The 25,410-nt window shown below is 62.9% G+C and overlaps 1 protein-coding gene across 11 annotated transcripts in view; it reads left to right on the forward strand.

The window, feature by feature from the left end:
* Positions 1-1,992: 1,992 nt before the first annotated feature.
* The window catches only part of TPPP (tubulin polymerization promoting protein), a 34,298-nt gene continuing 10,880 nt past the window's right edge, over positions 1,993-25,410 (forward strand). For 7 of the 11 annotated variants that reach the window (XR_010116288.1, XR_010116289.1, XR_010116287.1 and 4 more), the window contains exons 1-2: positions 2,447-2,831; positions 18,090-18,404. Coding sequence is in view for 5 of the 11 variants with exons in the window: in XM_055245766.2 (XP_055101741.1) it covers positions 2,560-2,831; positions 18,090-18,404 (587 nt within the window). In the remaining 6 variants the exon portion in view is untranslated. Of the gene's footprint in view, positions 2,112-2,446; positions 2,832-14,127; positions 15,058-15,331; positions 15,575-18,089; positions 18,405-25,410 lie in introns of those variants that run through there. The other 4 variants (XM_055245767.2, XM_063619626.1, XM_063619628.1 and 1 more) reach the window with 4 other exon arrangements.

Raw genomic sequence — 25,410 nt, forward strand, 5'->3', positions numbered from 1 at the left:
GGGTTAATGGAGGCTGTCCAGGTCTGGCGGTGGAGCAAGAGCTGGGGGCCAGGAAGGGGCACTGGACAGGCAGCCATGGCCAGGTGAAGAGCCTGGAGTCCCGAATCAGGATCCACCTCTCCCGGGAGCAAGATCCTGTGCCTGTTTCTGGTGATTTTGTAAGTGCTGACTGAACCGACTGTCACTGGGAAATAACACACCCCCGACCCCAAACCAAAATTTCACCCACAGACAAGGAAACAGACTCCATGAACACGCCGACTCCCGACGGTAGAACCAGGGTGCCCACCCCAGCCCCGGTCACTGTGTGTCCTGCGCAGGGGCCAGGGCAGCCCAAGGCTCAGCTCTGTCCTCCTGCCGAGACCTCGCTCAGCCCCCTGGTCGCCACCCCGCGCCCGCTGCCTCTCCTCTCCTCTCCTCCCAAAGGCTCCAGGACCATGTCTGCCTCTGAAGCCTGACGTTACCTCCCACTGCGATTTTATTGTAAACTCACTGCATTTATGTCAAGAGAGTTTGTACACGTTTTGAAAAAGGCACTGAAGAATCACCTTGTGCCTAATAGGACAGTAAGAACACACCAAGGAGAGATTATTTCATTATTTCATTGATGCTGTTAGTAGGAGCTGCCCTAGGGGGAGGCGCTCCGGGCTCCGCGGGACCAGAAGGCAGCCGAGTCCGCACCCAAGCAGGAGGGAAGCAGGAGCCGCAGCGTGGCGGCTGCACAGCTTCGGGGGTCTCCCGACTTCCCTGCTGCGAGTGTGGAATTTCTCAAAAGAATTAGACAGAAGCCCATCTCTGGGCAGCTCTGAGTGGAAGGAGAAGCCACAGGAGAGGAAGTGTGGGGCGCGGGACCACCGTGGGGTGGGTGGGGGCCAAGTCGCAGGGCTCCGAGGCCTCAGCACCCCCTGCCCAGCACCCAGCACCCCAACTTCCGCTTCTGCCTTTGCTGGCTTCAGGGCCTGCTGGACACCTGGTGCAGGGACAGAGCCGGGGCTGGGGGAGGAGCTCAGCTGCACCAGACACAGTCCAGCTGGAAGTCACCAGAGGCACCCCTTCCTCCTGGGGGGCTGCGCCTCGGCCTCCTCCAAGGCAGGTGCCCCTGTACCCCTCAAGTCCCAGCACCACAGAACCGCCCTGTCAGCCCAGCCCCGGAACCTTTTGCGGAGCCAACTCCTGCGGAGGGCCGGGCAGCCCCGGGCGTAATGAGCCCCCTCCGCAAAGCCTGTCTCGGGGGGCAGGGCCGCAGGTGCCCCGAGAAAGGCGAGATTAGAAGAGCGGCCGGGATGGTGGCGCTGCACACTGGCGACCTGCAGGGAGAACGGAGGCTGAGGCCGGGGACAGGGGTGCGCGCTCTGCCTCTCCGCTTCTGCGGGAAGGGCGGCCCCGTCCCGGGCAGCTGCGCTCGGTGCCAGGCACGGACCCGGCTCCCTGCTCAGATCGACCCCCGGCCGCGCTGCCCCCACCTGGGCGCCCAGTCCCCAGCCTGCGCCCCACCTTGGGGTCCGAGCATCCTCACAGCCCGGCCCTGCCGCTTCCCTGCACAGTCTGCGGCTCCTTAAAGTACTGGGCGCTGTCGGGGGTCGCCCCGCACTGTCCTCCCGCCCCCCGCCGCCAACCCACCCCACCCCAGGAGGCCGCGGCCGCGCTCATCCATCCCCTGCCGCACCGTCAACGCGCGTCCTGCGGGGCGCAGAGATCGGGGTCCGGTCGCCCCGGGGGGGCCCCAGAGCCAGGTGAGGGGCCCAGCCGCCACTGTCCAGCGGTTCCCACGGCCCGCGGGTCCGCCGCGCCCTGCGCTGAGCAGACACCCGGCGGCCGGCGGGGCCTGCGCGGAGCCGGCCTTGTAAGGCAGAGGCCTCCGTGCGCCCCGCGCGTTTCCCGGGCAGGGTGGGGCGGCGGGGGCGGGGCTGCCAATGAGCGCGCGGGGCGGGGCGCTGGGCGGGCGCGGGACGCTGGGGGCCGGGGGCGGGCCCGGGGCCGGGCTGGGCGGGGCTGGGCGGGACGGGCGGGACGGGCGTGCGCGGGGCGGCGGCTGGAAAGCTCCGCTGAGCACCGGGTCGCGCGCGGCCGAGTCGCGGAGGCGCCTCCGCTGCAATTGCTGCGTCTCCAAGGTAAGCGGGCGCGGGGCTCGGTCCTGCGGGCGCGGCGCGGGGGGGCACCCGGGGGCGCAGACTGGGCCCGTCAGCCCCAGCAGCCACCTGCGCCGCAGCCCCTACCCTCCGCGCTCCCCCGAGCCCCCTTCCCGGGCCGCCCCGCGCGTCCCTGCGCGGTCGGATTGGGATGCCCGGAGTTCGACGCTGCGCGCTCCGTGCCCGGAGGCTGCAGGGAGGCTTCGCAAAGGCCACGGGCGGGGGTCACCGTCGGCCGCGCCAGGGACAGGTCTGTCACCGTCTCCGGGCCCTGCGCCGGCGCTTTGGCCTTTCTTCGCGTCCAGGGACGCCCCTGCAGCCCTTCCCGCCAGGCCCTCCCCAGCCCGGGGCTCGAACCGTTTCCCTATTCCCAGGCCTAGGGTGCCGCCGCCAGTGTGAGGCGTGGGAAATAAGGGCGTGGGGGGCTGGAATGAAGCCACTGCCCGCAGCAGGTTTTGAGAGATCCCTGGCTACAGAAACGGCCCGTCTCGGGGTCCTGACACCACCGCGTCCTGGCAGGTGGGGCTGTCAGACCGCCCCCCGCAGAGCCTCCAGCTTCCCCGGGCCTTGGCTACCGTCCGCGGGCCTGTGGCGATGGAGAGGCGCTGCCGGGACATCTTCCCGCACCCCTGGGAGCAGCGCCCGAGGATCTGAGGAGCCCTTTATTCTGCGGTTTCGGTTACGTAAACGGAGCCCAGGGAGGTGAGAAGCCCGTCCCTCCCGGGCAGTGGCTGGCTGCTGTTTTGATAAGGGTTTGGTGGGGGCTGTTGTCTTGATGAGGGTTTGGTGGGGGCTGTTGTCTTGATGGGGGTTTGGGGGGCTGCTTTTTTGATAGGGGTTGGGAGGCTGCTATTTTGATAGAGGTTGGGGGACTGCTGTTTTTATAGGGGGTTGGGGGGCTGCTGTTTTGATGGGGGATGGGGGCTGCCGTTTTGACAGGGGGTTGGGGGCTGCTGTTTTGATATGGGGTTGGGGGGCTGCTGTTTTGATAGGGGGTTGGGAGGCTGCTGTTTTGATGGGGGTTGGGAGGCTGCCGTTTTGATGGGGGTTGGGGGCTGCCGTTTTGATAGGGGGTTGGGGGGCTGCTGTTTTGATAGGGGGTTGGGGGCTGCCGTTTTGATGGGGGTTTAGGGGGCTACCGTTTTGATAGGGGGTTGGGGGCTGCTGTTTTGATGGGGGTTGGGGGGCTGCTGTTTTGATAGGGGATTGGGGGCTGCTGTTTTGATAGGGGGTTGGGGACTGCTGTTTTGATAGGGATTGGGGGCTGCTGTTTTGATAGGGGGTTGGGGGCTGCTGTTTTGATGAGGGGTTGCCGGGCTGCTGTCTTGATGGGGGCTTGATGGGGCTGCTGTTTTGATAGGGGGTTGGGGGCTGCTGTTTTGATAGGGGTTGGGCGGCTGCTGTTTTGATAGGGGGTTGGGGGCTGCTGTTTTGATGAGGGGTTGGGGGCTGCTGTTTTGATAGGGGTTGGGGGGCTGTTGTCTTGATGAGGGGTTGGGGGGCTGCTGTTTTGATAGGCGTTGGGGGGCTGCTGTTTTGATGAGGGGTTGGGGGGCTGTTGTCTTGATGAGGGCTTGAGGGGGCTGCTGTTTTGATAGGGGGTTGGGGGCTGCTGTTTTGATAGGGGTTGGGGGGCTGTTGTCTTGATGGGGGCTTGGGGGGCTGCTGTTTTGATGGGGTTTGGGAGGCTGCTGTTTTGATGGGTGGTTGCGTTCCCTCTCAGTGTCACCGCTGATCCACCTGGCATGTTTATTTGCTCTTCTGCGGCCCCTGGGGGACCGACAGAGGACTGGGCCCCTCCGCCCACCCCGGCCACCCCTCCCCGCCTGACTTCTCAGGGGGACAGGTCTGCCCCCGCGCCCAGCCAGCCCCTGCCCCTAGCAGGTGACCCAGCTCCCTGTGGCCTGGTACTAGGAGATGGGGCTGGACCGAGGCCGGGAAGGGGCAGGAAGTGGAGGGGAGTAAGGCAGCTGCAGCCTGATGCCGGCGCCTTGAACTGGGCTCTCGCGCCTGTCAGCAGCTCGGTGCCAGCGCCTCCCCACCACGTGATCCTCGGAGGGCCTGTGGGGGAGGGGCGGGCTCCGGGAGCGGCTGCAGAAGACGAGCTCCAGGAGGGTGTGTGCGTTTTCCCGGGAGGGGTCTGCAGCTTTCATGGTTTCTAAAGGGATCTCTGATTCAGAAAGGCGCCGGCATGAACTCGCTCTGCATCTTCACAAAACATGAAGTCATGGGGATTGGACCGCGTGTGCGTGGAGGAAGCTCCGCTGGTCACTGGCTGCATTTTAATCTTACGGCTGCGGTTGGTCCATCTTCCCGCATTCCCTGAAGTTGCAATAAATGTTTTAGCGATTATACAAGGTTATAAATGCTCACTGTGGAAATGAGCATAGAAGGCTCATAGAAATGGTCAAAAAGGGCTTCCTTTTGACCCCTCTACCCTAATTTGCAGGCCTCACACTGGCAGCGGCTGCCCTAGGCCTGGGAATCGGTAAACAGGGTTCCTGCACTGGGCTGGGCAGGGCCTGGAGGGAGGGGCTGTAGGGGGCCTCCGTGGGCACGAAGGCCAAAGCGCCACACGCAGGGCTCAGAACTTCCTAAAGAAAATTAGGATCACCCATCGCAGATGGAGACCGGGGAGCTCTCTGGAGAGTCAGGCAGTCTGTTCCCTCCCAGGCCTGTGGGAGCCACTCCCTGCAGAGGACGCTGAGAATTAAAAGCTTCCTTGGGAAAGGCCGTGCCAGCAGAGAGCCGAGTCTATTTATAGCTGTTGGTGAGACAGGAGGAGTGTGTGAGAGGGATGCCATCTGGGGCTCTTGGGGCCCCCAGGCCAGTGCTGGTCAGCGCCCTGCAGTACCTGGCGCAGCCTGGGGTCCTCAGGCAGAAGTGCCTTCGGGAAAACACTCTGGGTGAGAAGTGTTGCTCATTGCCTCCGCCTGGGCTGGGGGAGACAGAAGGCTGTGCCCAGGAGGGTTGTGGCCGGGTGTCAAGTCCATCTGAGCCCACAAACCCTCAGCCGGGAGCCAGGATCAGGCAGCAGAATCTACACACGCCTAGTTCCTACTGCTGGAGCAAAAGGTGTTTCCTGGGAAGGAAGGGGTGGAGCTGCCTAAGACCTTGTCCCCAGCATCCAGGAGCCAAACCCCAAGCTGCCCTGCCTGGATACTCCTCCTAGGGAGACCAGCTTCTTCTTGGTGTGTGTGTGTTTGGGGTGCCAGAGGGCCACAACCCACCGCATCCCCCGATAAAATCTTCCACCCAGGGCAGCCCCACCCAGATGGTCCCCCACCCAGATGTTCCCCCACCCAGATGATCCCCCACCCGGGGCATCCCCCACCCAGATGGTCCCCCACTCAGATGGTCCCCCACCCGGGGCATCCCCCACCCAGATGGTCCTCCACCTGGATGATCCCCAACCTGGGGCAGCCCCCACCCGGGGCATCCCCCACCCAGGGCTTCCTACCCCCGACCCAGGGTATCCCCTCCACCCAGGGCATCCCCCCCACCCAGGGCTTCCATCCCATATGGCATCTCCACCCACGGTATCCCCTTCCCCAGGGAATCCCCCTCCCCAGTGCATCCCCCCAGGGGATTTCCCCCTCACCAGGGCATTCCCCACCCCCAGGGTTCCTCCGCCCAGGGCTTCTCCCTCCCTAGGGCTTCCCCATCCTGGGCATTTCACCTCCAGGCCATCTCCCCACCAGGCCTCCAGGGCACATCAGCTCAGCAGCACCTCCTCAGTGGGGAGGCCCCTCCCCAGCGCTGCAGGGCCCTGCCTGGGAATAGCTTTGATTGGCCCTGCTGGATCCAGGGGAGGGGCGGGTTCTGTAGTCTGCAGCCCCCTGGAATCACACCTGGGGAAGGGCAGCGCCCCGCAGGAAAGTGGCACGTGGGTCTCAGAAAAAGAATAAAGAGAAACATCAGCTGTCCCTAATTCTTGTTTCCTGATACGCGAATTAAGACTGTTCTGGGTTCCACGTTTCTCCTTTAACTGTGCAAGCGCAACTTAATTGCGAATTGTAATTTAATGTCTAAATGTCCAAACGCATGACTTCCTTTGGGGAAGAAATATAAAAAATCTTTCAAAAGAGTGGAAGCAGATAGCAGCTTTCTGTCTTTGCATCATACCAACTGCCTTCTGCAGCCTCATCCGTTCAGAAAGCCGGGCTTCTCCCCGCCGTCGTGGAAGGGTGAGCGCCTCATCAGAGGAACGCAGTCGTGCTGACGTCCTTTAACACTGAGGTTCTGGAAGGGATGGGAGGTTCTTTAAGCCCAGCAGTTAAGGCCACCTGGAGCCCTTTCCCTGTTCAGTGCGGCTCAGGGAAGGGATTGGTGTGTGCGTTCCTCCGGGCAGGCTCTGTGTCCCACATCTGACTTCTTGGCGTGATCAAAGGTGCCTGCCCATGTGGGCTCCACGTGATCCCCCAGGGCGCATGGCATCACAGACCACATTTCCCAGATCCTATAACCTGTAACCCCGCCCTGCTTGTGTGTTCACAAATGTCCAACGTGGCCTCTGCCCGGGGAATGCCACCAACAGCTGCACCTGCCAGGCGACTTCACACACCTGCTGCCTCCCTCTGGCCGTCAGTCATCAGTCAGTGGGGCCAGGAGCAGCGAGCACCGTGTATGGGGTATGGACGTGGCTTCAAACCCAGGCTCTGGTCCAAGTGCCCTCACGTCTGACACAGGCGAGCTCCCAGAACTCTCAGCCTTGTCAGGAAGCGTGTGACACGCCTTCCTGGGCCACAGAGCTGTGCGAAGTGTGCTTACCTCAGCGTGCCCATGGCCGCCACTCACTGTTCACCCGCTCACACTGGATCCCCGCCCAGAAACACACCAGGCCAGTCCCACCCGACTCAGAAGTGCTGCTGGTGCCTCAGGGCCAGGGAGCCATGTCCAGGCCCCAGCCAGACCCGGGGACCTGACCCAGCCCCTCCCCCTGAGCCCAGGGCACCTGCATCTCCCACCCGTGGCATCTCACAGGTGACCTGGCCACCGTGGCTGCTTCTGGGGCGTCCACCCTCTCCTGCGCACACTGGCCCCTGCTTCTCCTAAGGCTGCCCAAGGGCTGGTTTCCTCTGCCCCTTGGCGGGGTGGCACCTCTGCCTTCTCAGTGCCTGAGGAGCCTGGGCCGTGGACGGAGCCACTGGGGTGAAGCTCATCTCAGCCTCACCTCCCACCACGCTTGTTCCTGCCACCTTCGCCAGTGCCCACGTGTCCCCAAGCCACCTGCTGTGAGAGCCCCACCTGGCACCTGGCACCTGGCACAGTCCACCTGCAGTTCTAGTGCCAGCTGTTCTGGGCTGCCTCTCTTCGTGTTCCGGGAGTGGGATGGGGTCTTACTCACCATCCGTTTTCCCGTCGAAGCTCCAATTCCTGAGCACCATGTTGTGGCTTTGCACGTGTTTTTAACGTTTAAACAGAAGCCACGCGGTGGGCACACTGCTATGCTGGCTCACGTGGATCAATAGTGTCTGCGAGTGGTCCATCCACACTGCGTTGAGGAGCCCCAGGCGCTCGTGCTCAGCCCCCCACACTCCCGCGGGGATGCCCGCTGTCCCTCAGACCGCCATACTGTCAGCAGGCATGTGTCCACGCGGTTTCCCTTTCTTGGCAACTAGGGATGAAGCTGTCGTGGGCATTCCTGGGATGATCTTTGGGGCACGTGGGCACGAATCTCTTGGGTCAATCTGGAAGTGGAGCCATTGGGTCTGGGATCATGCCTGTCTTTACATTCATCAGATGATGTCAAGCAGTTTCCCAAAGGGATTAAAGCCATTTGCCCCCACAGTTTCCCGTTGACCCACGTCCTCGCCAGCACTTGCAACTGTCCGCCTTTGCAATGTCTTAGCCTTTTCTGAGGCTGTGTGGAAGCCTTATGATTTGCATTTTCCTGGTCATACTAACGAAGCTGAGTACTGCCCGCCGAGCACTGGGCACTTGGATACCCCCGTCCCCAAGGGGCCTGTTCAAGTCAGCTGCCCTTTGTGTATTGAGTTCCTTCCTGTTCATCTGTAGAGGTTCTTCATATATTCTGGAGAGAAGCCAACATTTGTTGTGTGTAGCAAAGATCTCCTACCCTGGGGTTTGCTTTTCACTCTCTTGATGATATTTTTCAATGAACAGAAGTTCTTTCTCTTAATCTGGTGCCTTCTAAGAATCTTTTCCTGCAGGGCAAGGCTTTCTGTGTCCGTGTAACAAATTTCCCCCACGCCAAGAACATCAGAAATTCTTTTGCATTACCTTCCTGAAGCTTCTCAATCTGATCTGGAGGACAGCCCTTTAGCATGCAGACGCAGCTGAACCTTCCCTTAAATCAACAAATTGCCATCAACTGACTTCCTCACGCCAGCCACGTATGCAGCCTTCATTTTCTCCACCTAAAAGTGGGCAACCGGAGGCTGGATGGGTCTCAGAAGGCAGGTGCTGTTGGCAGCCCTGGCCTAGCACCCATCCTGGCTCAGGTGGACCCCCAAGGGCCTCTGGAGCCCCCGTGGCCTCTCAGTGCCACCTGAGGGCCTCCAAAGACTTTGTTCCCCATGAGGGGTGCTGAACCTTCTGGTCCCACCTGCTGTGTCACTGTGTCCAGAGGCTGCTGACAACTGACACGGTCCGGGGTTAACAGGAACGCACCGCCCCATGGTCCTGGAGACCGGAAGCCCAGTATCCAGGCATCTCAGGGATCAGCTTCCTCTGAAGGCTTGGGGGGACCCTCCCTGCCTCCTCTAGCTCCTAGTGGCTCCAGCTGTCCTGGGCGTGTGGCTGCGTCACTGCAGTCCCAGCCTCACGTCGACTGTGTTAGTCCGTGTGTGTTGCTGTAACAGCACCACACATGGTAATTTATGAAATGATACGTTCACTTCTCACAGTTCTGAAGGCTGAAGAGTCCAAGATTAAGGCGCCTGCAGGCGTCCGACGAGGGCCCTTCCCTGCTTCCAAGACAGCCCCAGCCCTTTGATAAGGCACAGTCGTTCCCCGGAGCCTGGCGCCCATAGCTCAGTCTCATCCCCCAAAGGCTCTAACTCTTAATGCCACCACAATGGGGATTAGGTTCCAGCATGGATTTTGGAGGGAACGAATTCAGCTGGTAGCACCTTCTCCTCTCTGCGTCTTCTTTTCTCACCATTGGATTTAGGGCTCAGCTGTGGATAATCTGGGATCATCTCATTTCCAGATCCTTTCTCCAAACAAGGTCGCGTTCACAGGTTCTGGGTATTAGATGGGGCCACCGCTGGCCCAGAGCTGGCCTGGTCCCAGCTGCCTGCAGGTGCCCTGGACCTGGAGCCCCGAGGGTAACCCAAGGGCAGTGAGTGGGCTGGGGCAGGGCAGGGTCCTCGTGCATCTGACACTCAGTGAAGCTGCGCTGGATGAGGGACCAAGCCCTGGTTCTGCAGTGTTCTGTAACCTGCTCTGCCCACCGTGAGAGCCCCAGCTGCTTTCTCCTGTAACCCACTGTGCCCCCCGTGAGATCCCGGCTGTGTTCTCTAATTTGCTGTGCCCCTAGTGGGAGCCCTGGCTGTCCCCACAGAAGGTGTCTTTAACGGAAGCAGGTCCCACCGCATCTGCAGCCGCCGAGTCTCCGACGTGGTGGATGGGATGAGCCAGCCGGGATCTCTGTTATTCCCTTTTGGGATGCTCTGTTGGCGAAACGTCCTGTGTGGTGCTTTAGAGAAATGGTGTTGGCCCGGGTGGTAGGCACTGGCTGGGCATGTGGTTTAACTCTCACCTGGGCCTTGGACAGCCTCAGACCTGGATGAGTCTCCGCCGCAGCGTCCTTTGCAGAGTCCGGGAGCCCTGTTGGCACCTCTGTCCCATGGTGGCCATTTGGTGGCAAAGTTGGTGGCCCTGGCAGCCCGGGCGTCTGTGGCCTGGATACTCAGCCGTAGTGCTCTGGAATGTTCTATCCTCCCGCCTGCGTCTCCCTGTCATCCTTCATCCTGAGTCTCCCACTCAGAAGGGATCTGCCGTGTGGCCTGGGAGGGTTTTCTCTGCGACTGCCCCACCTTCTCATCCCTACACCTGCATGCAGATGGGCTCTGGTGGCCATCCCCAGATTGGCCGTGCTGAGGGCTGCGAGGACCACACCCTGCAGATGTGGTTCCCAGAGGCAGAGGGCACCAGGGGCTGGGTGCTGGGTGCACCCTGTTGACCCGAGAAGCTCCTGTGCACCCATCTCTCTTCTTCTGAGGGTGAAGGGTGAGTGGAGGTGGCCAGGGCCGCGCAGCCCCAAATCCCCTGCCCCTCTTACTGGAAGACTCCTTGTGCAGGGCCCCTCCCACCCCATCAGCCTTAGGAGAGTGCAAAGCCTGCCCTGTCCTGCCCAGGTCTGAGGCCCTGCAGTTGTGGTGAGTGGCAGGGGTCCTGAGTGGCCCAGTGCAGGATGGCCGGAGGACGCCATGTGAGACGACCAGGATAGAAGTGTGGTGTGCTGGGGACGCTGCCACAGGACTCGGCCGGGCCCTCCTCCTGCTTCCTTGGGGACTACACTCAGCCTGGGCTTGGCTCTGGCCCTCAGGGTCCCTGAAGAGCAGGAACCCAACCTCAGGTCTTCTATGGGGCAGAGCCTCAGCCCAGGCCTGGAGACCCCATCCTAGCGACCCCTCTGGACCAGTGATCTCTCAGGATCAACCAGTGACTCTCAAGACTGATGACCTCTGGACCAGTGACCTCTCAGGACAGTGACCTCACAGGACCGGCGACCTCTCTGGACTGGGGACCTCTCAGGATGGTGACCTCTCAGGACCGTGGCCTTTCAGGACTGTGACCTCTCTGGATGTGCATCCTGGGGCGGCCCTGGCCGTGTGCACCTGTCTGGCCTCTGGGTGGGGTGTGCTCTCGAGTGTGCCGTGGGGACGCTGGGCTGGAGCGGCTGATTATCCTGTGTCTTGCGCTGCAGGGGGATGTGCACAGACTCAGAAACTGCCAGCTTTGTTCTGACTGGGAGCTCTGACTGCCTGACAGGCAGCCTGGGCTGAGAAGAGTGGGGCCATTCACATGGAGAGTCCCGCGGAGCAGGAGTGCCCTGCGATGATAATGAAAAACAGGAACCGTCTGCGCTCAAATGGGCACTGAAATGAGTGGGGGCTGGCGGGGCGGCGCGGTGTCCACCCTGGGCGTGGCAGGCCCTGAGCCGCCTTGTTCCTTGGCCGTGTTTACTTGGGGCAGCCCCTCCTCGGCAGGAGGGCAGGGCTCCCGGGTCCTAGGAGGCCCCTTGGAGGGACGGCGGATGGGTGAGCTCCACAGGGCCTCTGTCCACTCCTTCCCCTGTGAGGGCAGCTTTTCCTCCTGGGGCTTTGGGTCCCTGTGGTCTTTGACGCTGCTGTCCTGTTCACCAGCGAGGGTCTCCGGAGCCGAGAGCTGTCCAGGCGGAATGCCCAGTGGGCAGCCTGAGGCCCAGAACACACTGCGTGGGCCCAGCAGGAGCCGTGCAGTGGAGACTTTCCCCTCAGCCCTGCTGGCCAGGCGCCTATCCGGTCTCCCTTGGGGCTGCGCCGTGCCTGCACTTCAGATTTACCTGCTGCTTCCCCCGGTCCCCATCCCCTCCGCTCCCTCACTCGGCGTCCTGGGGCCAGGTCGTGATGGAGCACTGGGCGTTCCAGAGGGGCCATCCCGGAGCCTTGGCGTCAAGGTGGGACCTGTGGCCGTGGGACACTGGAGGGTCCATCAGGCCCTCAGGAGCTTTGCCGCCTGCAGGCGCGAGAGGGCCCTGTTCCGGCAGTGGGGTCTGGCCCTGGGGTTTCCTAAACAGGAGTGGGGCTTAGTGACAACAGTCTCCAGGGACTCTGGGCAGGGCTGAAGGCTGTGATGGCTGCCGGCCCGGGGTGGAGGGTGCTCCCCTTGGACAGCACTTAGGCGTAAAGGTTCTGAAGAGCCCAGCGGCAGCACACCCAGCTGAGCCTGCGGAGGCCGGGGTATCCGCACGGGAATCCACCCGTGGAGAGAGGACCAGGGACCCCCAGGGGCTCCCGGCATGCAGTCCCACTTGCAGGGCCCAGCATAGCTCCTGTTGCCAGCTGAGAGATGCCTGAATACTGCTGAGCGCCTTGGCCCCCACCCCCCTAACCTGTTTCCCAATCGGCTTGCAACGCAGCGTGACCCTCACAGCTCCCAGGATGCCAGCGCCCTGAGGGCATGGAAGGAAGGGGTTGGTGAGAGGCATCTGAGCCAGCATGGCCTCTGCCAGCACGTTGGACTCCTGGGCAGCATCTCCAGGGGTAGAGGAAGCAGCTCCCACCCAGGCCTCCAAATCACCAGGGAACCCACTGTCATCCCTGAACAGGGAGTTCTCCAGGGCACAAGCCCTGGCTCCTGCCAAGCAGAAGCAGGCAGGGCTCCCGGGAACCCGAGTCAACAGAAGGTCTGGGTTGAGTGTGTGGTGTGCGTGCCTGATGCTCCGAGCCTGGTCACTCCCGAGGAATGCTTGCCTTCGGGTTCTGGTGGAATCCAGTCGGCCGCCATCACAGAGTCTTTCTCAGAACGCAGAGGCAGCTTCTCCCTCCGGCTGTGCCTGCATGAGGCCGTCGGGTGCGAGGGAGATGGGGAGGGGGCTGCACCCCTTCAAGGATGAGAAGACTGAGGCGCAAGCAGCTGTCCCACCGTGGGCACTTGCCTGGGAGCGAGCTCTGGGGGTCAGCAGGTGCAGCTGGAGAAGCTGCTGGTGGCTTCTCCAGGTCAGGTGGAGCTGTCAGAGGTCACACCCTGGCCTGGTCCTGCCTAGCACAACCCAGGGGGCCTGCAGGACACTTGTGACCAGGACAGAGGTTCTCAGGCCAGAGCCTGAGCAGGGCCGAGGACTGACTCTGAGGTCTCAGGCCCCAGGGAGGGGTGATGAGCTGAGAGGGGTGGTGGCTCCCACTGGCTCCATGGCTCCTGCCTCCACCTCTGACCCGGCACTGCTGTTGATGTGAGCACAGCCTGTCCACTAGCCTCCTCCGCCAGCAAGGCTCAGCCACCCCACAGCCGTCCACGTGGAGAGTAGTCGTGTGGGCTCTATCAGTGCCATCCCTGCGTGGGCGTGGGCAGTGAACAAGGGAGCACTGAGGCTGCTGCTACCTTTAAAACAGCAGCTGGTGCTAGTGACAGACCCCAGGCCCTAGTAACAGGCTCCAGGCCCAAGGGACAGGCCCTGGCCCTAGTGACTGACAGACCCCTGGTCCTAGTGAGAATCCCCTGGCCCAAGTGAGAGACCCCTGTTCCTAGTGACAGAGCCCTGGTCAGTCCTAGTGCCTGGCCCCTGGCCCTGCTTACTGATGCCATCTGGACACCCGGGTTTCCAGCCCCCTGGACAGCTCTGTGATCAGAGGCTGGGGCTGCTGTCTCTCCAGACCTGTCAATTCTGTTCTGGCAACTTTTCTGTAAGTTTGGCTTCGGGCAGTCCAGCGTCCAGTCTGAAGATGTTTCCCAGCAGATTCATTCTGACAAACGGGGCCTAGGCGATTTTCCCTGGGGTCTCTTGGGAACAGGGACAGCCTGTGGGGTTGGGGCCAAGGGGGCCTGGGGTGGTGTCTGGGACAAAGCCCCGCCTGGGTGGCTGAGTCCTTGGAGCTGGTGACGCACCTGGGGCAGGCGTTCTCCGGCCAGCGAGGACGCTTCGTTCCCCAGGACAGCCACCCTCTGGGGTCTGCCTCTGCCTGCCCCGCTCTGAGGTCTGTGGTGCCACCTCTGCCCTCGTCTTCTGCCCTTTCCAAGCCTGTTTTGAAGATGCCAGTTGGACAACACAGTCTGGCCCACACCCGTGGGTGAGCCCATAGGTGCCGTAGTCCTGACTCTCTGGGGAGGCCCTGGGGGTGGGGGCGCGAGTGGGGTGGGCTCAGCCTCCAAGCAGGTCCTGGCCGGGCCCCACTTGTGGTCCCATAGAGTCTGGCCAGGGAAGGGGCATGTGCTTTGAGCAGGCATCTGGGTCAGGGCAGGGCTGGGCATGTCCCTCCTACCAGGGAGGTGCCGGCCAGTGGGAGAGGGTGCAGGTGCACACCTGGATGCAAGCCACAGGCCTGGGAGTGCAGGGTGACCCCTGGGGCTCAGGGCACAGCTGGGATGGTGGGCCCAGGCCTGGGAGTGCAGAGCAACCCCCTGGGGGCTCAGGGCACAGCTGGGATGGTGGGCCCAGGCCTGGGAGTGCAGGGTGACCCCCGGGGGCTCAGGGCACAGCTGGGATGGTGAGCCCAGGCCTGGGAGTGCAGGGTGACCCCCGGGGACTCAGGGCACAGCTGAGATGGTGGGCCCAGGCCTGGGAGTGCAGGGTGACCCCCGGGGGCTCAGGGCACAGCTGGGATGGTGGGCACAGGCCTGGGAGTGCAGGGTGACCCCCGGGGACTCAGGGCACAGCTGGGATGGTGGGCCCAGGCCTGGGAGTGCAGGGTGACCCCTGGGGACTCAGGGCACACGTGGGATGGTGGGCACAGGCCTGGGAGTGCAGAGCAACCCCCTGGGGGCTCAGGGCACACGCGTGGAGATGGTGGGTACACGCCTGGGAGCTTGTCCTTTGACCCCTGGGTGAGCAGTTTGTCTTCCTGGAGTCTCTTCTGCTACATGACCTTCTTTTCCCTCATGGTGAAAGAGCAGAGCCTCCAGGGAAAACGGTGTGAGGGTCTGCACCCAGGGCTCAAGTGCGCTGCGCCCAGAAACTGTGGGAAAGTGGAGGACACCTGGCCTCTGCCCGTCCAAGGAGAAGCAGCTGGCACAGCCTCATGCCATGCTCGGTGGAGAGCGCCAAGGGAGAAGCGCCCGCCCAGGCTCATTGTCCGTCTGACACCTCCACGTTCTCTTAAAATTAAATGTATTCTTATTACCGTCATTGTGGAAACAGCACATGGGTCTAATGAAGCGATCCAGACAGTGCGGCTCCCATCTCCTCCGCTCCTGTTCCGTGTTTGTGGCCCGCGTCCTGCTCCTCCAGACCCAGCAGCAGCCTGGCTGTCTTCCCACAGAGGCACGTCGCGCCTAATTCATTCTGTCATTTTAGTTTAAAAACCTTTTAAAAACTATTTTGTTAAGCTAATGCATGTTTGAGGTAAAACAAAACTATAAGAACCTAGAACAGTGAAGCTCGGATGGGCTCTGAGGCGAGTCCCGTGTGAGACCCGTCAGCACACACCCCACGCAGAGCCGGGCTTTGGAAGCATTTCTGGCAGCTGGCGTCTGAGGTCGGCACTGCTCCGCCCCTTGGTGCAGAAAGGCCGGGGCTGAGTTGGGACGGGTTCCGCTTTTCCCTCCAGAACCTCCTGGGCCTGGTTCTCAGCCCTCCCAAGCGCCCGTGGCCTCACTCCTGTGTGACGCCCGTGGGTTCCTGCATCTACTCCTCCTTCTCGGCTGCTGACGGCTCTCACCCTTGTCTTCCTGGGAAGCTCACAGTCACCAAGCACCTCCGCAGGGGGTGTGGCCACGTCTCTGAGCTCACACCCACTGCAGGTGGCCTCGCTCCCCTCAGCCTGAGTGGGACAGTGGACGTGAGTATCCAAGTCCCGGCCGGAAGCATTTGTCCTCAGAACGTTTGAAGCCAGTGTCTGTCTTCGGTAGATCTGGCGATGGCCTGACCCCTGTTCCTTTCTGCCCTCTCCCCCATGGCCCCCACCGTGCTCTCCTGCTGCTTGCTGTGCTGAGAGGGGCTGAGCCCAGCACAGGTGGTGCCTGCCCAGCAGGGGCTCAGGGGCACCTTGGCGCAGGGGCTGCGGGCTGGACCGTTCTCATGCACTGTGACTCCCACCTGTCCGCATCTCTGCTCACGCGCGTCCTCTTCCGCCGGGTCTGAAATTGCCTGCTGGCCCCCCTCTGACCTGCCTCAGTTTCTCCTCTTCACTCCCCACTGCCTGATGTTTCATCGCTTGTTTGTCTATCACTTGTCCCAGCTGAAGGCCTCACAAGGGTAGGACGCTTTATGTCCTGCTCAGCCCTCCAAGGCCAACCTCTAAGCTTATTAAAAACTTGGGCAAAGCACGTGCTGATGGGCTGGGACGTCCTGAGTGAGCCCTGAAGGCGGCTCCGAGGGGCTTCCCTCATTCCTGTGCTCCCAGGCGGGCCCCATGGGGTGCAGGTTCTCAGATGACTCGCTGAGGTGTGTGAATAAGGGTCTCTGTTCAGACGCGTCCCCACAGGAGATGAGACCACAGAACGCAGCCCTGAGTTTGAAGCATCCCAGAAGGTTCTTTCTCTCTGACCTGCATGCCCCCCACTGTTCTGGGTGCTCACAAAACCCACCATCACTTCTGGTAATTTCCCAACTGCTCCTCCTGCCCAGCGTCCCCTGCTGCAGAGGCCCAGGGGAAACACAGGCCAGGCCTGTGAGAAGCTCCTGTTTCAGACAAAGAAATGGTGTCAGCGATAAAACTGGAGTCTTTTCCTGGCTCGACACCCGACCCAGCCCTTCCACCCCTAGGATCCTGCCCCGACGCGGCCCTGCCCCCACCAGGATCCTGCCCCCACTAGGTTCCCGCCCCCACCAGGATCCTGCCCCCACTAGGTTCCCGCCCCCACCAGGATCCTGCCCCCACGCCGTCCTGCCCCCTCAGGATCCTGCCCCCACTAGGTTCCCGCCCCCACCAGGATCCTGTCCCCATGCCGTCCTGCCCCCTCAGGATCCTGCCCCCACGCTGTCCTGCCCCCAGCAGGATCCTGCCCCCACTAGGTTCCTGCCCCGACTGGGTCCTGCCCCTGCATCCTCCGCTGGGTTGGCATCTGCATTTTTGGTGCCTTCCAGGGAAAGGGGTGAGTGGGTGGGGCCTGAGGCCCTTAAGGTCCTCAGTGTAGGGAGAGTCCCTGGATTTTTTTCCAGCTGTTTTGGGGGAATTTGTGAGATCTCAAGGTCAGCGGGGGCCACACTGAGGACCCCCACGATGACAGAGCCACACTTTGGCCATGACTGGCGCTGAGAACTCCAGATCTGAGAGGGCTTCATGAGTCCCAGGGTTGGGACACGCACCTGTGTCCTCGGCACAGACCCTCCCACCAGCTCTTGTGTCTGTGGGCCGAGGCCCCGTTCAGCTCTCAGTGCAGTGCTGATGGCCGACCTGGCGTCCAGGCCCCTTGGGGAAGCAGCTGTCGTGCCCTGAGTCCAGCACCTCACTCTGAGTCCTTCAGGGCCTGACTGGGTCTCACCGGAGCCCATGCGTGGTGGGGAGGCGACCTCAGCAGCCCCGTCCTGTGGCATAGCCCTGCGTCCCCGAGCCCTGCCTGGGTGGCACCCCTCAGTCTTCTCAACCCCACAGCCCAGCCGCCTGCTCTGGGGGCGGGCACCTTGCAAAGTCCAGAGGGCATCCCTGCGCCCTGACACCGGTGCCCCCACCACTGCCTCAGCCCCGCACACTCGCAGTCCCCTCCCCTGGCCGGGGCCACCGTGGGCTTGGCAGGCCCAGGGCTCCTGGGAAGAGCATCCTGAGGTGCCCCCAGGGCCACCACGCACCCTCCCCAGCCTAAAGCTCCATCTCTGGTCAGAGGCTCTGCACTGGGGAGGGAGCGGCTGTTGCACGACTGCTGTGGACCCTCCCGGAGGAAGGCGCCACGTCACAGACCCCGGGGAGGGTGTGATCCCGAGGTGTCCTCCAGAGCTGCAGAGCGGGCGTCCACAGGAGGGACAGTGGAACTATGGCGGGGAGGGGACCTCGGATAGGCTCTGATGCTGCCAGTCACACCCTGAGCCTCCTCGGCCTGGAGCCCCTGGCACCCAGCTCAGCTCCCACCCTGGGCTCTGTGTGCTGCTGGCTTTATCTGGCTTAGGGGGTCCTTGGCCCAATGACGGCAGTGGGCAAGGCCTCGCTTGGCTCTGCTCTGCCCGGGGCTGGACACGTGTGCGTCCGGGGCAGCGGGCTCCAAGGGTCTGAGGGGCCTCACGCCCAGCCCCGGGAGGGCCTGTCCGTCTCAGCCCTCACCACGTCCTGGTGCTCGTTGGTATGGCGGGTCTCCTGGGCTGCACCCGGGTCAGCTAGGACATGGCCCGGGTGACACCTTTCTCCTCTCCTTCCTCCACAGCGACATGGCTGACAAGGCCAAGCCCGCCAAAACTGCCAACAGGACACCCCCCAAGTCTCCGGGGGACCCCTCGAAGGACCGGGCGGCCAAGAGGCTGTCGCTGGAATCGGAGGGTGCCAGTGAGGGGGCAGCCGCATCCCCCGAGCTCAGCGCCCTGGAGGAGGCCTTCCGGCGGTTTGCGGTGCACGGGGACACCAGGGCCACTGGGAGGGAGATGCACGGCAAGAACTGGTCGAAGCTGTGCAAGGACTGCCAGGTGATCGACGGCAGGAACGTGACCGTCACTGACGTGGACATCGTCTTCAGCAAGATCAAGTGAGTGCGCTGGGCTCACGGGCCGAGGGGCCTGACTTACGGGAGTCTGCGGCCCTGAGCCACCGGGTGGGTTCTGTGGGGAGTGGGCCGTGGGGAGTGGAGGGGGTTGTGCTTCAAGACCCCGCCCTTCTCAGAAGCAGCCCAGACGTGGGAGCCTGAACGTGCCATCTGGGCCCCCAGGGAGCAGGGGTCCGGGCATTGCTGGACCTCTCAGTGCCGAGTCCTGAGCGGCAGCCCTGGCTCCTCTCAGCCCCGTAGGCGTGTAGGGTTTCGGCACGGGAGGTGGCCTATGAGGGGATGTCTGGCCTTGGAGCAGACTAGGGGTGAATGCTGCTCCCCGGAGTCAGGGGGCTGTGACTGGGATCACTGGGCTTCCCCAGGAGTGGGGCCAGTGCCTGCCTGGAGCCTGGAGGGGCAGGTGGCTGCTGGCGGGCAGAGCTCCCGACCCTCTGTGGGCTGGCTCGGGGCTGAGTCTCAGAGGTTGGATGCTTGTGTTCCCCTGCATGGAGCTGGCTGTTTGGGTGACCCCCAGCCCCTCCCAAAGCCTTTGTGCCGCTCTGCTTCTGCCCCAGGATTCCCACGGGCGCCGAAACGGCAAAGGGCACCAAGGAGGCGGCTCCGGCCGCCACCTTGAAACCGCATTGTGCCGTTTGCTTTGTCTGCGTTGGTGTGCACGTGTGCATGTGTGCATGTGTTTCTGCGTCGTGTGTGCACATGCGCACGTGTGTTTCTGCGTCGTGTGCACGTGTACATGTTTCTACGTCGTGTGTGCACACGTGCATGTGTTTCTGCGTCGTGTGTGCACGTGTGCATGTTTTTGTGTCGTATGCACATGTGCATGTGTTTCTGTGTCATGTGTGCACATGTCTGTTGCTGTGTCACGCATTGTCTGTTTGTCTGTTTTCTCCTGGATGAATGCCGGGAAGCACACTGAGGCACCCTCACACGCCCCGACACATTTCACCTCATGTCCCGACACCCCACCATGATCGCGCCTGAGAAAAGCAGTGGTTCTCCCCAAGCCGTGTCCAGCCCTGTCCTGTCCGCCTGTGTGGTAATGGCTTTATTTCGGTGGTTTGCACCTGCGTCCACTTGCGGCCGATGTGATGTATTTCATTCCTACATTGCCGCAACCTCATCACCTCTTTCATCTCAGAGCTCCTGCACCTTCCCCCTCTGCGGCCTTGGCTTTGCGAAGGGCTGGGCCGTGGGTCAGACGCCCCTGTGCTGAAGGCTGTGGGGCCCATCTCTGCGGCGCCAGCGCCCCATCTACCAGCTCTGGGTGGGCGCCGTGGCCTTTGCAGCTGTGCCGTCTCTGCTGTACTCCGTGGTGATGTCACATGTGTCTCCCGGGTCACACATGTCCCCTGGGTCTTGGGTGTCTCCTGGGTCGTGCGTGTTCCTGGACTGTGCATGTCCTGGTGAGCTTCCTGTTGTGTACGGCACATCTGAGTGCATCTGAGGGCGTTTGGGGTTTGGAAAGTTATGCTAGAAAAGCAGTGGAACCGCTCAGAAGGATGCCTGAACCCAGACCCTCTCTCCAGCCGACTTGCAGGCTCCCCCAGCTCTAGGGGACGGCAGGGGCAACCAGGGCCAGCGAGTCCTGTTCATCTTCCTGACAGCTCCCAGCCTCAGTCCCAGACAAGCTGGAGGGGAGGCTCCATCCAGGGCCCCGGGTACGAGCTGGTCTCATCCTTGACCCTGTCCAGTCCCAGTGGCCCCGCCAACCTCCTTTGTGGCTTCCTAGCCTCAGCGTCCTCATGGGCTCAGCCACTGGCCGGTGTGAGAGGAGGCTGTGGCTGGCCCCTCTGGGCAGGTAGTCACAAAGTCTTGTGCTCCCCGGCCTCAGACAGGGCCATCATTTGCCGACACCTTGGCGGTTGGAGCCCACAATAACCCAGGACCACTCATCCCTGGGGCCTCTGGAGACCGGGAAGGCACAAGGAGCCTGCCAGAGCAAGGGGACCAGCAGGGCCCCAACAAAGGCTAGGGCTCAGCCCGCGAGGGTCCGTCTGACAGCCTGCACCTCTGGCACGCACCCCCGGCCACACCACACCCCACACTGCACCCCCGGCCACACTGTACCCCCCGTGCTACACCCCTGGCCACACCACACCCCCAGCCACACCACACCCCGGCCACACTGCACCCTGGCTACACGGCACCCCCGGCCACACTGCACCCCCGGCCACACTGCACCCCAGGCCACACTGCACCCCAGGCCACACTGCACCCCAGGCCACACTGTACCCCTCTCACTTCACCCCCGGCTACATGGCACCCCTGGCCACACTGCACCCCCGGCCACACTGTACCCCCGACACGGCACCCCCGGCCACACTGCACCCCCGGCCACACTGCACCCCCAGCTACACGGCACCCCCGGCTACACTGCATCCCCGGCCACACTGCACCCCCCACACTGCACCCCCGGCCACACTGTACCCCCCACACTGCACCCCCGGCCACACTGCACCCTCCACACTGCACCCCCCACACTGCACCCCCGGCCACACTGTACCCCCCATGCTGCACCCCCGGCCACACTGAACCCCCCCCACACTGCACCCCCTGCCACTCTGTGCCTCCCTCACTGTCCCCCCGGCCACAAATCCTTCGTGGACTGACTCTCAGGGCTGCACCTCCCTCAGGACTGTGGCCGAGGTGGCTGGCGCCTGACTCTGCAGTACAGGCCCCGCTTGTGGGCTCTTTGGCAAGGGGCAGCTACCACAGGCACGCTGGAGATCCCACATCATCCACAGGGCTTATGCCAGCCGCTGCCTGGAGGACAGACCAGCCCACCGTCCCCTGGTGGAAACCTGCAGCCTCCTGCAGCAGCGGGCCATGTGGTGTGGGCCTGTGTAGATGGCCCCAGCCAGCTGCTGGAGGTCCTGGTGACCAGGGCCGCTCTGGTGGGTCAACAGCCATGGGCAGGTGGCACTGACCTGGGCGGTCAGGGGCCAGAGCCTCTGGCAGAGACAGTGCCCTTGTCCTGAGCCCAGAACTCACTCTGCCAAGGGGACGTGTCCCGGGCACATGGACCAGGAGAGGGAAACTGGGTCGGCTATATTTAGCCCATGCAGTGGCAGGTGGGGTTCGTGGCACAGTCGCCATGTCCAGAGCCTGCGTGGGCACGGGCAGGGCAGGCTCCTCCCCTTGGCCGCCAGGGCCCCTGTGCCCCCCAGTGCTCCTCCTCCCCCTCAGGTGTCCTTGTTTGGAGGGGACCCAGCCCCTTCATGGATCCCAGCCCCGTGCTCCGGGGCCCTGGCAGCTGCTCCTCAGCAGGCTTGGGCGTGTGGGCACATCTGGGACAAGTCCCTGGGTGCCCTCTGTGCTGCCCAATGTATTCCAGGATACACAGGAGCAGACCCGGGGCAAAGTGGTGTGGAGATGGTGCTTGTGGGTGAAGCTCCTAGAAGGGCTGGGCAGGTGGGAAGAGCCTGTCCAGGGGCCATCAGCCCTGCAGGGCCGGCCCCATGCGCACAGCCTTGGCGCTGGCCCGGACACACCAAGTGCGGTGCCAGGTGTGATTCCTTCTGCAGAAAGTTGCCTTCAAACTATGGTGCATGTGTGCGTGCACATGGCTACGCGTGCACACGCACGCCTGCACACACCTGCATACGCATACCTGCACAAACCTGCACACACATGCCTGCACACACACGCCTGCATGCACACGCCTGCACACACACGCAGAACTCTCCCTGCGGTGGGTGGGGCTGGGCGGCTGTGGCTCATCTGGAGAATGATGGGAACCCTGCCTGCTTGTGGGGGTGCTGGCACCCTGGAAGGCCAGAGGAGCCCCAGCTGGTCTGGGCCTGTTCTCAGAAGCAGGGCTGGAGCTGCTCAGGCACTTGGGGGCTAAAGCTTGGCCCCCTGCTGCAGCACAGCCACCTCCCCAGTGTGGAGCCCGGGACCAGCCTTGGGGTGTGCCAGCCTTGGCTGACCATGAGGGTCAAGGTCTGGGGGAGCAGACAGCTGTGGCCCAAGCCCAGGGAAGCGTTGAGGCTGAGACCCAGTCCTGGGCAGCCTGGTCGGCCGGCTGGGCACCGTGAGTGGGCGCCGTGTGGGAGATTGTCCAGCAGGCAGCTGCTCAGGTGGCCAGGACCGGGACCCTGGCCCGAGGGATTCTGACCTCCCCACCTCCCCATTCACCTGCAGCCGCAGACCCTTGTGACCCTGGGCTTCCCCAGGGCTGCCTCCACCTCCTCCTCTCTCCCACCCTCAAACTGTCCTTCCCTCCTGCAGCCTGGACTCCCCTCCGGGGGTCCCTATGATCCTGGCACCGGGTCCTGACCTCCCAGGTGTGCAGGAGCAAGGGACCTAAACTCATACCCTTGTCTCAGGAAGAGAGAGGGGGGCAGGGCCACCAGGAGGGGTTGGGGACACTAGAGATTTTCCTTTGATTTACGGGAAAAGCAAGGGGTGGTGGCGGCGGGCCTGGGGGGTGTTGAGTTGCTTTCCTTTGATTTCCGGGAAAAGCAAGGGAAACACACCACACCCAGCACACAAGCGTGGGTCCTGGGGGAGGCCAGGGCTCCCAGCGAGCCGAGACCACGGCCCAGCCCTCCTTCCTCTGCCTCATCGGCTGGGTGCCCCCACCTGGGCTAGATGGACCCGCAGGGGGCCAGTGAGCAAGGCTGGCAGACCCTCGCCCAGAGGCTGGTGGTGGTTGGTGCAGGTGGGGAGGCAGCAGCTGAGCCTGACCCCAGGGGTCCCGAGGCACCCATGGCATGGGCCCCTCCCCAGGCTGGAGGAGGGTGGTGGCGGGCCTGGCGGGTGTTGAGTTGCTTTTGTTTTGCATTTTGGGGAGGGGGTGCCCACTGTCACTTGTGGGAGCCTCTGCCTCCCTCAGGAGCTTGGGGACCGTTAGGAAGTGGCCTTAGGTACTGCAGAAAGCTGCTGACCCTGACAGGACTTGTGGAGAAAAGTCCACCGATTTCTGTTTTCAGGGCAGGTTGCCATGGCTCCACCGGCGTGGCGCCAGCTCGGGGTATCTGCGAGCCTTTGTTTAGTCCTCGTTGCCATGGCAGTGCTTGTTTGTTTTGATGTTACTATGTGTTAAATCTTAAACAAATTTCTTGCAGCCTTATGCCAGGTTTTTGTTGAAGACTACTGTTAACTCAGACAATGACTCCCTCCTGCAAAGAGCGCGCAGCGGCAGCTTTAAAATATTAATGGAGGCATGAGGTGCACAAGTGGGCGGTGGGAGTGGGGCCCAGTAGAGCCATGGACAGCGAATCTCCCAGCGCCTCCTCGAGCCTGGGGAAGGGCCCATGCCATGGGTGCCTCAGGACCCCTGGGGTCAGGCTCAGCTGCTGCCTCCCCACCTGCACCACCACCAGCCTTGCTCACTGGCCCCCTGCGGGGCCATCTAGCCCAGGTGGGGGCACCCAGCCGATGAGGCAGAGGAAGGAGGGCTGGGCCGTGGTCTCGGCTCGCTGGGAGCCCTGGCCTCCCCCAGGACCCACGCTTGTGTGCTGGGTGTGGTGTGTTTTCCCAAGTGAATGCACTGACGTTTCCTATAGACACCTGGGTGGTGGCTTGGCTTGGGGGTTAGACTGATACCTGGACGCAGGTTAGAAGGAAGCCAGGGCCAGTGGGGGACTGAGAACAGCAGGGCCAGGCTCCCTGGTGGCTGTGGTCGCCCCGAGTGTGGAGGGCTGCTGAGCCTGGTACACCGCCCCCCCCCCCCCCCCGCCGGCCGGCACTGGGGTCTGTGGTCACCCTGAGCGTGGAGGGCTGCTGAGCCTGGTATACCCCCCCGGCCAGCCAACACTGGGGTCTGTGGTCACCCCGAGTGTGACAGCCGGCAGGACACTTTGTCCTAAAGTCTTCAGACTGTTCCCAGTATGGAAGCCGACCCAAACACCTCCCAGGAGCAACACCCAGGTTTGGAGAGAATCCAGGTCACAGTGTGTTTGGAGGGCAGCCACCACAGGGCAGATGAGGTCCACAGAGCACTGTGTGTGACGTCCTCCTGTCTGTCCATCCCAGGAAAGCAGGTGTCAGCTCCCCTGCAAGGGGCTAGGAGCCTCAGGGCTGCATACCCAGCTGTTACCCAGCCCCGGAAAAGGGTGGGCTGCACTCCCGACACCCAACCCTGTCCCTCCATTGCTGTGGGTGCCACCCTGTCCCGGGCTTGCACTCGGCCGCTCTGGAGCCCTGGGGCCAGTTCTGTCTTTGGGGAGCCTCTAGTGGCCACCCCTGGCAGGGCAGGATGACCGTGGCTTCTGCAGAGTGGAGCCCCTGCAGGGGGTCCCTCGGCCATGGGTGCGTCTGTGGCTGAGGGTTCATGAGCTTGTGGCGCCGTGGCCTCACAGTCAAGGCCTGTGGATCCTGTGGCCTACAGGCCCAGCAGCACCGGCAATCCCCAGAGCACTGTGCGGGGACAGGCACCCGCCTCTTCTGCGCTTGGCCAGTGGTAGGTGTGGCCTTGGCTGTTCACTTTGCCCCATGAGCCTGCAGGCAGCACAGGTCATTTCAGAGGGTGACCTCCAAACAGCCAGAAACTGACTTCGGGTGCATAAACCCAAGCCCTGCCCAGGCCGAGACCGGGGTGGATGGAGGCAGCTGAGCCCCTGGGGCCCCCTAGAGAAGGTCGGGCCTCTCACATCTGCCCGGGGGTCCCTCTGGGCCCCAAGTCCACATCCCACTAAGGGCCACCTCTTCCTAGTGACGTCCACAGGGTGGTGACTACACACGCCCCCCCCCCCCCCCCAGGAAAACAAAAAGGCTGGTGGCAACACAAAATTAGGAGCAAGCTTAGGGTGTGCACCCAGAGGGAAACAGTGGGCTGATCACAGGCGGCCCCTCAGGCAGGGTGGGACCTTTGGTAGCCAGACCTCCTGAGCTCAGGCAGCCCTCTGACTGGCTGTGTGGGGGCTTCATGGTGGGTGTGCCTGGGGTTAGAGCTGGCGCAGCAATGGGAGGGCCCTGGCTCTCAGCCCACCGTGGGCCAGTGGACGTTGCCATCCATCCGCTGAGCCGAGTGGGGTGCAGGAAG

Source organism: Symphalangus syndactylus, chromosome 16, assembly GCF_028878055.3.
Source record: "Symphalangus syndactylus isolate Jambi chromosome 16, NHGRI_mSymSyn1-v2.1_pri, whole genome shotgun sequence".
NCBI classification, from domain to species: Eukaryota; Metazoa; Chordata; class Mammalia; order Primates; family Hylobatidae; genus Symphalangus; species Symphalangus syndactylus.